At 41.2% G+C, this 11719-nt stretch overlaps 1 protein-coding gene across 1 annotated transcript in view; it reads right to left on the reverse strand.

The window, feature by feature from the left end:
- Positions 1–11719, reverse strand: part of GPBP1L1 (GC-rich promoter binding protein 1 like 1) — a 47150-nt gene that overhangs the window by 22080 nt on the left and 13351 nt on the right. The window contains exons 2-3 of the mRNA XM_003801409.3: positions 3512–4563; positions 2374–2489 (exon numbers count right to left, since the gene is read on the reverse strand). Of these exons, the coding sequence (XP_003801457.1) occupies positions 2374–2433 (60 nt within the window). The 5' untranslated portion in view covers positions 2434–2489; positions 3512–4563. The remainder of the gene's footprint in view (positions 1–2373; positions 2490–3511; positions 4564–11719) is intronic.

Genomic DNA, 11719 nt, shown 5'->3' on the forward strand with positions numbered 1-11719 from the left:
AAAAAAAAAAACAAAAAAAAGAAACTCCAAGTATTGGGTTGCACCTGTGGATCAGTGGGTAGGGCGCTGGCCCCAAATACCGAGGGTGGCGGGTTCAAAGCCGGCTCCAGTCAAACTACAACAAAAAAATAGCTGGACACTGTGGTGGGTGCCTGTAGTCCCAGCTACTAGGGAGGCTGAGGCAAGAGAATCGCCTGAGCCCAGAAGTTGGGAGGTTGCTTTAAGTTGTGTGACGCCACGAGAGAGTGACAAAGTGAGACTCTGCCCCTCAAAAAAAAAAAAAAAAAAAAAAAGAAAGAAAAGAAGCTCCAAGTATGAGCATATCTACCATAAGGGATTTGAGTCTTTATTTTACCTATTCCAGGTCTTTTGTATTATTTTAGAGTAGTCTTAGGTTATACACACAAACATTAATTAACTTCATTATCACAGATGGCAAGAAAAGGCAGCCATTTTGAATTTTTTAGGGCGAGGGAGACAGTCTCATTCTGCTGCCCAGGCTAGAGTGCTATGGTGGCAGCCCAGTTCATAGAAACCTCAAACTTCTAGGTTCAACTGATCCTCCTCCTTCAGCCTTCCAAGCCATTGGGACTACAGGCACATGCAACCACACTGGGCTAATTTTTCTATTTTTAGGATAGACAGGGTCTGCCTTTGCTCTGGTTGGTCTGGAACTCCTGATCTCATCTGATCTTCCCACCTCAGCCACCCAGAGTGGTAGAATTAGAGGTGTGGGCCTAAACTTCAATTGTTTACACGAAAAAAAAAAAAAGGAAGGAAAAAAAAACCCAAACTCCTGTAAATATCTACAAAAGCAAATCCAACAGGTAGGGTGCAGTAGCTCACACTTGTAATCCTAGCACTGATGGAGGCAGAGGCAGGAGGATTGCTTGAGCTCAGGAATTTGAAACCAACCCAAGTAAGACCAAGACGCTCTCTCTATCAAAAATAAGAAAAAACTGGGCGGCACCTGTGGCTCTCAGCCAGTAGGCCGCTGGCCCCACATATTGAGGGTGGTGGGTTCTTTGCATTCCAAAGAATTTTATCCTACGGTATTTTTTTTTTTTTTTGAGACAGAGTCTCAAGCTGTCACCCTAGGTAGAGTGCCATGGCATCACAACTCATAGCAACCTCAAACTCGTGGGCTCAAGCAATTCTCTTGCCTCAGTCTCCCAAGTAGCTGGGACTATAGGCACTTGCCACAACCCCTAGCTACTTTTTTGTCGCAGTTGTCATTGTTGTTTTAGCTGCCCCGGGCTGGGTAAGAATCCACCAGCCTCGGTGTATGTGGGTGATGCCCTACCCACTGAGCTATGGGCACCACCCTATCCTGTGGTATTCTTAAATGATATAGACCAAAGTCTATAAAGTCATGAAAAGTACGGATATGTTTCATAGGAAAAGTATAGATTTGGGTATAGATATTTTTATGTAATTCCCAATGAATATCAACATTCTTACCAACAGTTGGTATTGTCATGTCAGTCTTTTTTATTTTATCCATTCTATGAGGTACAAAGATTTCCAATATTTTCTTCTAAAAGATTTATGGTTTAAGCTTTGTAATTTAGGTTATGATTCATTTCAAGTTCATTCTTATGTATTATATTAAGGTTGAGGTTCTTTAATCCCTCAACCTATACAGATACCCCCAGTTGTTCTAGCACTATTTGCATCAAAACAAAAACCATCACAACCTCATTGACTTACCTTGGTACTTTAGTCAAAAATCAACTGACTACACATATAGGACTATTAAAAAAAAATTTTTTTTCCATTCCTATCTATCCTTATGCCCAAAGCATATAACTTTTCTTATTGTAGCCTTATTGAAAACATTGAAATAATGTCTTCTAATTCTTTTTACTTAGTTCATGTGCTAAAACAATTATTCTTTGTATATTAAAAGATCTGTATACTCTTAAAAGTGTTTTTCTGGGCTTGGTGTCTATAGCTCAAGCGGCTAGGGCGCCAACCACATACACTGGAGCTGGTGGGTTGGAATCCAGCCTTTGTTGTTTGGTCAAACAACAACGACAACTAGTGTGGCGGGTGCCTGTAGTCCTAGCTACTTGGGAGGCTGAGGCAAGAGAATCTCTTAAGCCCAAGAGTTTGAGGTTGCTCGGAGCTGTGATACCATGGAACTCTATTGAGGGTGACATAGTGAGACTCATCTTTAAAAAATAAAAAAATAAAAGTACACACTGATGTGGACTATATAATTAGTTATATCCTATAAACAGAATGCTAACCAATCTGTGAAAACATTTTTGAAATCCTCAGGTAAGGCTGAATATATTAAAAATCCAGAGCATAAAACAGACCAGCTAGGGATGAAAAAACTGGTATTTGGGTAAGAATAGAAAATAGTACCTTAGCTGACTGTGGTGTTGAGAAATTTAGCCAAGCAGGAACAAAATCATGCTGCGCCATTTAGGTCCAGTGTCTCTTTTTCAATAAGGTGAGGCATCCAACCTCATGTCCAGGATCTGAAAATAAGAAAACTAAAATTACTCCAGCCTGCAAGAATCTGGTATCAATGTGTAAAAAGAATCTGTGATTGGGAGCGGTGGCTATGGCTCAAGAAATAGAATGCCGGTCCCATATACCAGGGGTGACGGGTTCAAGCCCAGCCCTGGCCGAAAACTCCCCCAAAAAAACAACAAAAAAAAGAAGAATCTGTGATTACCCTAAAATCCCTCTTTACAGAAAGATCTGCCCTCTGAGCCTCTCTATAGACTACTTACCACTCTCCGTATCTCAGAGAAGTTCTAAACAATAGCAATAGTCTGTGAATACATGACTATGACAAACACAAACAGAAAAACGTAACATGAATCTGGAAGGTCTCATGAAAGAAGCTAATGAGTCTTAAGTTACATCATAAGAACTTGAAGAATAAACACTGACTTAAAACTACAGATACTTATAAAAAGAGATTAAGCTGCTTCAAGTACTCAGGTAACTTCTAGCAAAAGCAGTAAAGGTCTTCCTAGAGAAAGAAGATATAACCTGTCAAGATCTTTTGTATGTAGTTCACATTACTTTCTTCAAATAATAATTAGTATCTCAGTTTTCCTGAGATCTGTGGATACCTTCAAACCACTCACTGATATTTTCCAAAATTAAATACATCAGAAAGCAAGTGCATTTTTCATGACACATATATATAGAGTTTCCTTTGAAAGTTAGACATATAGGCTCGACGCCTATAGCTCAACCGGCTAAGGCGTCAGCCACATACACCTAAGGTGGCGGGTTCGAATCCCCAGCCCGGACCCGCCAAACAACAATAATGGCTGCAACCAAAAAATAGCCGGGCGTTGTGGCGGGCGCCTGTGGTCCCAGCTACTTGGGAGGCGGAGGCAGGAGACTCGCTAGAGCCCAGGAGTTGGAGGTTGCTGTGAGCCATAATGCCACTGCACTCTACCCAGGGGGACAGCTTGAGGCTCTGTCTCAAAAAAAAAAAAAAAAAAAAAAAAAGAAAGTTAGACATATAGAAAATATTTACCCCAGAGTATAACCTCTGTGGTCCTGCTTCCTGAACTTGAGTCTGCCAGCTGGATTTTCCACGAGGTTTCCTTGTTAAACGTGTGCTTAAAGTAACCTAGCCAGCAGCACAGCTTAAGATGAAACACAAAGAAGCCAGCCTCTGTGTGGTTTGCTTTCTCAGGCCCTCAATCACTCGTCTTAAACTACTAACACGTTTCCAAAAGGGGAAAAGGGGAAGGGGGAAAGGGGAAGGGGAACATAAAAAGGATTTGTTACATTTAAAAAAGGGGGGGAAGGGGAAAGAGCTATGTCTACATTCACCTCATTCAACTTCCTTGAGTTATGGCACTATGATGATGCTTAATTAGGTGATACATGGACATTTGCACAGTGAGTCCAAATGCTGCTCATAACAAGGTCATAGCTAGAAAGACAGGTGGGCTCAAGTGTGGGCAAGTAATGTCATCAAGATGATAGATCAACAATATTAAAGTCCTACTATAAAAGATACTGTGAGGAATTAACTTCAGTGGTAAAACACCCACATGACAAAGCCCTAAAATACAAATCTCCTTATTCTTATGTACACAACTGCTAAAAATAATGTGCACATATGTATTTATATTTGTCTTATCCTACAAAATCTAAGGACATTAGAAATCTCGTCTGAAAAAGGAAAAAATCAGGTAAGAACTTGTTATACTTTTCCCACCATGGAACAGCAGCTTTCAAAGCAAATTTCTTGGTATAAAGCTCCTAAATGTATATTCTATTTCTTTGGTCTTTATTTATAAATTCAGAGCAAAGGTAAAATAAGCAGAAAGACAGGGGGTACGTAGTAGTCAAAGAGAAAGACAGTTCCAAATGAGGTTTTCTTCTCTTCAATTTTCTTCAAATTTCTTCTTTCTTTTCTCTTCAAATTTCACTTGTTCTGCTCCTTCTCAAAACTGAATTGAGCTACTGAAGGTGATGTAAAGAATCTTCTATTGCTTTGATAGAGAAGTCATGTATTAATTTGAATCCATTTCCATCTTCACTCAATCATTTAAAAGGCCACACACATCTTTGACCCTGTAAATGAAAACAGAAAAATAGCACAATGAATCAATCAAAAGAAGTAAAAATTGTTAAATATAACTGCTAAAATGAGACACAGTCAAATGATCAATCAAATCAAGGTACTCAGCATCGATACCCTTAAGTCCAATTTGATACCCTTAAGTCCAATTTAGATACTAATTTAACGTATCACCACCTGTAACAAAATGACTGGGGTTCGTTTCTAAAGTCTAATTTAGATACTAATTTAAAATATCACCACCTGTAACAATAAATCTAAGGATTTCAGAAAGATCACTCTAATGGAGGTTTTTTTTTTTTTTTTTTGAGACAGAGTCTCACTATGTCGCCCTGGGTACAGTGCTATGGTGTCACAGCTCACAGCAACCTCAAACTCTAGGGCTTAAGCAATTCTCTTGACTCGGCTTCCCAAGTAGCTGGGTCTACAGGTGCCCACCACAATACCCAGCTATTTTTTGTTGCAGTTTGGCCGGGGCCAGGTTTGAACCCACCACCCGCAGTATACGGGGCTGGCACCCTACCTGCTGAGCCACAGGCGCTGCCCATGGAGTTTTTAAAAACAAAAAACAAAAACAACAGAGACTAGGCTCAGCGGCTAGGGCACCAGCCACATACACCGGAGCTAGCAGGTTCAGATGTAGCCTGGGCCTGTCAAATGACAACTACAACCAAAAAATAGCTGGACATTGCAGTAGGCTAAGGTGACCAACCAGATTTTAACATTCATAAAGCGGGACAACATTGATGGGGGGCAGGGTGAGGGGTGGGGCAGGGGGCAAGGCAGGGAGGGACCTGACAACAATGCAAACTTTGATAAGCAGTTCTCAATAATCACTTCTCAACAATTATTTGTTATTATTACAGTTTAACATTATAAAATTAACAAAAATAATATAAAACTCATATCCTGGCGAAATAGCCACATGGCAGCCGAAAACCGTATATTCCCTTACTGTTCTCCCACCCGTTTGTGCACTCTTTCCAAAAATCGGGCCTTTTGTAAAATGCTGCAGGATGCGGGACAAATTGTTAAAAATCGGGACTGTCCTGCCAAAAGCGGGACGTCTGGGTCACCTTACAGTAGGCGCCGGTAGTCCCAGCTACTGGGGAGGCTGAGGCAAGAGAATTGTCTAAGCCCAAGAGCTGAAGGTTGCTGTGACCTGTGACTCCACAGCACTCTACCAAGGGTGACAAAGTAAGACTCTGTCTCTAAAATAAGTAAATACATAAATAAATAAATAAAATAATAAATTAAAAGAAGCCAGCTCCAGCATGTATAATAAGATGATGATTCTATCATTCACTGATATAGGAAATAAATATCATTTCTTTAGTAGAATTCATAGTTGTTTTTACATAGGCTTATACCTATAACTCCAGGTAATAGATGTAAGATGATACTGTCCTTATAATAAGTTCTTCCAGAGGTGCCTATAGCTCAGTGGTTAGGGTGCTGGCCACATGCTTTGGGGCTGATGGTTTTGAACTGGGTTCAAACCCGGCCCAGGCCCACTAAACAAACAAACAAACAAACAAACAAAAAAGTAGCCGGGCGTTGTGGTGAGCACCTGTGGTCCCAGCTACTTGGGAGGCAGAGGCAAGAGAATCGTTTGAATCCAAGAGTCTGAAAGTTGCTGTGAGCTGTGACTCCATGGTACTCTACCAAGGGTGACAAAGTGAGACTGTCTCAATAAAAAAAATAAATAAAATAAGTTCTTCCAGAAAAGTATCAATCAAATCAAGGCTCCTTAAGGAAAAGATGTAATTGTTTGTTGCATACTTTACGCCGTAAGAATGTTAGTTGAAACCACAGAGAACCTAAAGTTCAAGGCAGGGAGATAAATCACCTATTGTGGGATCAAACAGGAACAATGCCTCAATTTTTAACATAAACAATTTCCCCTTTTCACGCACCACTAAGCACATTCAAGTTTTCCAATTGACACAATAACCATTTCACATTTTTGCATACTCAATCTCAAATTTCTGTAGCAGAGTCCCAACTGAGGCAATGATTACAGAATAAAATTTTTTTTTTTTTTGAGACAAGAGTCTCAAGCTGTCACCCTGGGTAGAGTGCTGTAGCGTTATTGCTTACAGCAACCTCCAACTTTGGCTCAAGGGATCCTCTTGCCTCAGTTTTTCTATTTTTAGTAGAGATGGGGTCTTGCTTTTGCTTGGCCTCCAACTCATGAGCTTTCAAGCAATCAACCCACCTGGGCCTCCCAGTGCAGAATAAATATTAACTGGCAATACTTTGCTACTGTTATAACAATTCTGTGGCTACTACATATTCCATAGCAACTACTTACCCACTACCTTAAATATACCCCAATACTACCTAAAGTGTAAAGTTATGCAAGAGGGCAGACACGTGAAGAATGTGTGGTAGGGGAGGAGATACACGATAAACAGGAGGATGTGAAAGAAGACAGATAAAAGAAATTTCTGTTCTGGAAGCAAAAAGATGAAAAGGAAACATGTCAAAACGTCAATAATGGTTTTATTAGGAAGGTGGAATTATGGGCATTTTGTTTTATCTTCTCTTAATAGTCACTTTTTGTGGGGGATGAAACTGTTTTTGCTCTGAAAATTTTAAACTAAATTTCTTTAGTGATGCCTTTTGCCCACAAGAAGCCAGCCTAAAGAAGTCTCAAATTCTCTATCTGGAAATAATCTCCTCTGAAGTGTCAAGAGTGCCTTATAGGACACTAACACTAACATCTTCCAAGATACCTTTTTCTTAGCTCCCAGGAGAGGCCAATCATCTTTTTTTTTTTTCTTTTTTTTTTAGACAGTCTCACTATGTAGCCCTCTGTAGAGTGCCATGCTGTCACAGCTCACAGGAACCTCAAACTCTTGGGCTCAAGCAGTTCTCTTGCCTTAGCCTCTCAAGTAGCTGGGGCTGCAGGTGCCCACCACAATGCCCAGCTATTTGTTGTTGCAGTCGTCATTGTTGTTTAGCTGGCCCAGGCCAGGTTCGAACTCACCAGCCTGGGTGTATGTGGCTGGTGCCTGACCCACTGAGCTACGGGCACCGCCCAAGGTCAGCTGTCTTGTCTTGTCTAAGTATGCTGCCTTGCCATTCTTTAATACATATGTAGCATGTATCTATCATGGTACCTTGCATATGGTTAAGGATTCAAAGGTTTGTAAATGAATTTTTATAAATTATAATAAAGCAAGGGTGCAGAGAAAATTAGAACTCTCATATAATACTGGTAGAAATGCTAAGTGGTGACACCGCTGTGGATAACTTGTTAAACACTTAGGTACCACATGACCTAATAATTCTATTCCCAGGTATATATCTCAGAGAAACTAAAAGTTATGTCTAGGCCAGGTGAGGTGGCTTCCAGCACTCTGGGAGGCTGAGGCAGGCAGATCATCATACATGAATGTCCACAGAGGCATTTTTTACAATAACTACAAATCAAACACAGCCCAAATGTTCGTCAACAGATTAATGGCTAAACAAAATACTTTATATCTATACCAGACTATTGTTCAGCTATACAAAGGAATGAAGGGGTTGCCTGAAGCAGGTGGACTGCCTGAACTCACAAGTTCGAGACCAGCCTAGTCTGAGCCAGGGTTTTGTGGTGGGCAACTGTAGTCCTAGCTACTTGGGAGGCTGAGGCAAGAGAATCGCTTGAGCCTGAGAGTTTGAGGTTGCTGTGAGCTATGATGCCATATCACTCTACTGAGGGTGACAAAATGAGACTCTTGTCTCAAAAACAAAACAAAACATAATTTGAAGCACATCTTCAATCATGAAATTTCTATTATTTGTCCTTACTACCTAAAATAATTTTAAAGTGTACTCTTTCTCTATATACCCTTTAGGCTTGCCTCCAATACAGAGGCAAGCTATTCTTTTAATAGCTCATGGAAAAGTCTAAAAATACAGTGGTCCAATTTATGACCAATCTTGTTTAATTTTGGCTCCATAAACAAAATGCCTTTAAGTAAAATATAGATATGATCTAGTCATTTGAAAAATCATATTTGGTAAAGGCTTTCGGGTATACACCTTAGAAATTTAGAGTTTATGACCAACAAATCATTTCATAAATCAATCACATGGTTTACAAACTGTATATTCATTGAATAGAAAAAGGACATAGGCTCAGCGCCTGTGGCTCAAGTGGCTAAGCTGCCAGCCACATACACCTGGGCTGGCTGGTTCAAATCTAGCCCAGGCCTGCCAAACAACAATGACGGCTGCCTATAGTCCCAGCTACTTGGGAGGTGGAGGCAGGAGAATCACTTGAGCCCAGGAGTTGGAGGTTGCTGTGAGCTGTGACGTCATGGTACTCTAACCAGGGCTTGAGGCTCTGTCTCAAAATAAATTTTGATGATGGATTGTGAGGAGATTTCTGGTAAATAACTCTAATAGAATTCAAAGAATTGAGTGGCACTGATACAACAAATAGTATGTAATACTGGTAGACCTTACATCCATAAAAGTAAAAATCCATAAGTAGGCCCAATATTAAACTCTGTTTTTATTCTTGTAAGTAACATTTTCCCATAGCACTAGTCACCTCTCTATCTATTGTTAGCTGTTTCACTCTGATCTCAAGCACACAGAACACTATTTGGCCTCAGATAGCAAATATTTGCTGAATATGAATCTATAAATAATTGAAAGGATTCATAGGACTAACAGGGTACTACATCTTTTTTTTTTTTTTTGAGACAGAGCCTCAAGCTGTCCCCCTGGGCAGAGTGCCATGGCATTACAGCTCACAGCAACCTCCAACTCCTGGGCTCAAGCGAGTCTCCTGCCTCCGCCTCCCAAGTAGCTGGGACCACAGGTGCCCGCCACAATGCCTGGCTATTTTTTGGTTGCAGCCATCATTGTTGTTTGGTGGGTCCGGGCTGGGGATTCGAACCCACCACCTTAGGTGTATGTGGCTGGCGCCTTAGCCGGTTGAGCTATAGGCACCGAGCCAGAGTACTACATCTTTAACTTCACTAGGTAATGCTATACTGTTTCCAACCAGGTGTAACCAGTGTTCTATCTGTTCCACACCTCATCAAACTGCATATTGCCAGACTGGGGGCTATTCTTTTGTATGCTGGTCAGTATAAAATGGTCACCTATTGTGGTCTTCATTTCCATCTTTTAATCTATCTCTGGTCTTCGTGTTTCCCTTTTATAAAATGCCTATTCTAGGGCAGGCACAGTAGTTCATGCCTAAAAAAATCCTAGCACTTTGGAAGGCTGCAGTAGGAGGATGGCTTGAGGCCAGGAGTTCAAGACCAGCCTGGGTAGGAGTAAGACCCAAACTGTACAAAAAATAGAATTAGCTGGGTATGGTGACATGTATCTATAGTCCCAGCTACTCAGGAGACTGAGACAGAAGGATTGCTTGAGCCCTGGAGTTTCAGGTTGCAGTGAGCTTTGATGACACCACTGACACCAATTGGGGCAACAAAAAAAAAGAAAGAAAGAGAAAAAGTTAAAAAAGAAAGGGCACTGCCTCTGGCTCAGTGGGTAGGGCGCCGGCCCCATATAATGAAGATGGTGGGTTCAAGCTCGGCCCCGGCCAAAGTGCAACAAAAAATGGCCGGGTGTTGTGCGGATGACTGTGGTCCCAGCTACTCAGGAGGCTGAGGCAACAGAATCACCTAAGCCTAGGAGTTTGAGGTTGCTGTGAGCTTTGACACTACAACACTCTATTGAGGGTGATAAAGTGAGACTGTCTCTTAAAAAAAAAAGCCTCCCGAGTGCTAGGATTACAGGCATAGCCACTTTGCCTGACCTTTCTTTCTTTTTTTTTTTTTTAAATTCAGGAAATAGCCCAAAGCCATTTTTTATCTTAATACTACCTTTTTTTTTTTTTAACTCCAAAAGAGATAAATTCCTATTTAAGAATTTCTGAAAGGGTCTGGCAGGTTGGCTCATGCCTGTAATCTGAGAGGCTGAGGCGAGTAGACTGCTTGAGCTCACTAGTTGGGAGACCAGCCTGAACAAAGGCAAGACTGTGTCTACTAAAAATAGAAAAACCAAGGCAAGAGATTATCACTTGAGCCCAAGAGTTTGAGGCTGTTGTGAGCTGTGACGCCACAGTACTCTACCCAGGGCAACAGCTTCAGACCGTCTCAAAAAAAAAAAAAAAAAGGGGTGTGTGTGTGTGCAGTGGATTGCTTGAGCTCAGGAGTTGAAGACAAGACTAAGCAATGGGAGACCCTATCTCCACTGAAAATAGAAAAATTAACTGAGTGTGGTGGCGCACACCTGTACTTTCAGCTACTCTGGTGGCTGAGGCAAGAGGATTGCTGAAACCCAAGAATTTTAAAGGTTGCTATGAGCTATGATGCTACAGCACCAGAGGGACAGAGTGAGATTATGCCTCAAAAAAAGAAAAAAGAAAAGCAGGTGGCACTTGTGGCTCAGTGAGTAGGTCACTGGCCCCATATACTGAGGGTGGTAGCTTCAAACCCGGTCCCAGCCAAACTGCAACAAAAAATAGCTGGGTGTTGTAGTGGGTGCCTGTACTCTCAGCTACTTGGGAGGCTGAGGCAAGAGAATCACCTAAGCCCAAGAGCTAAAGGTTGCTGTGAGCTGTGATGCCACAGCATTCTACTGAGGGCAATGGAGCAATAGTCTGTCTCGAAAAAAAGGAAATAAAATTCTTTTTCTACTACAAACCCAATAGCAATGGTATTTCTGCCAAAAGTAATTCTGAATATTTAATAAATTACCCTACCTGTTAAGAGGTGCCTGAGAGAATTCATAGGAAATAAAGCACAACATAAAACTTACCTTGAATTATTCACTAATTCATATTTCTAGAATAATCAAATCATGAGACACTATTACACAACTACCAAATTATAAACAAAGCAAAACAAACAAACAAACAAACAAAAACACCAGACACCAAAAAGTGTTAAGATGAAGAATGAACAAAGAATTCTTACACATTGCTGGCAGAAGTGTAAACTGGTACCCAATCACTTTGGAAAATAGTTTGGCAGCTAGGTGCCTGTGGCTCAAGTGGCTAAGGTGACAGCCACATACACCTGGGCTGGCGAGTTCGAATCCAGCCCGGCCAGCCAAACATCAATGACAGCTGCTACCAAAAAATAGCTGGGCGTTGTGGCAGGCACCTGTGGTCCCAGCTACTTGGGAGGC

This window comes from Otolemur garnettii, unplaced genomic scaffold (genome assembly GCF_000181295.1).
Source record: "Otolemur garnettii isolate 467f Iridium unplaced genomic scaffold, OtoGar3 scaffold00210, whole genome shotgun sequence".
In the NCBI taxonomy this organism is placed as follows: Eukaryota; Metazoa; Chordata; class Mammalia; order Primates; family Galagidae; genus Otolemur; species Otolemur garnettii.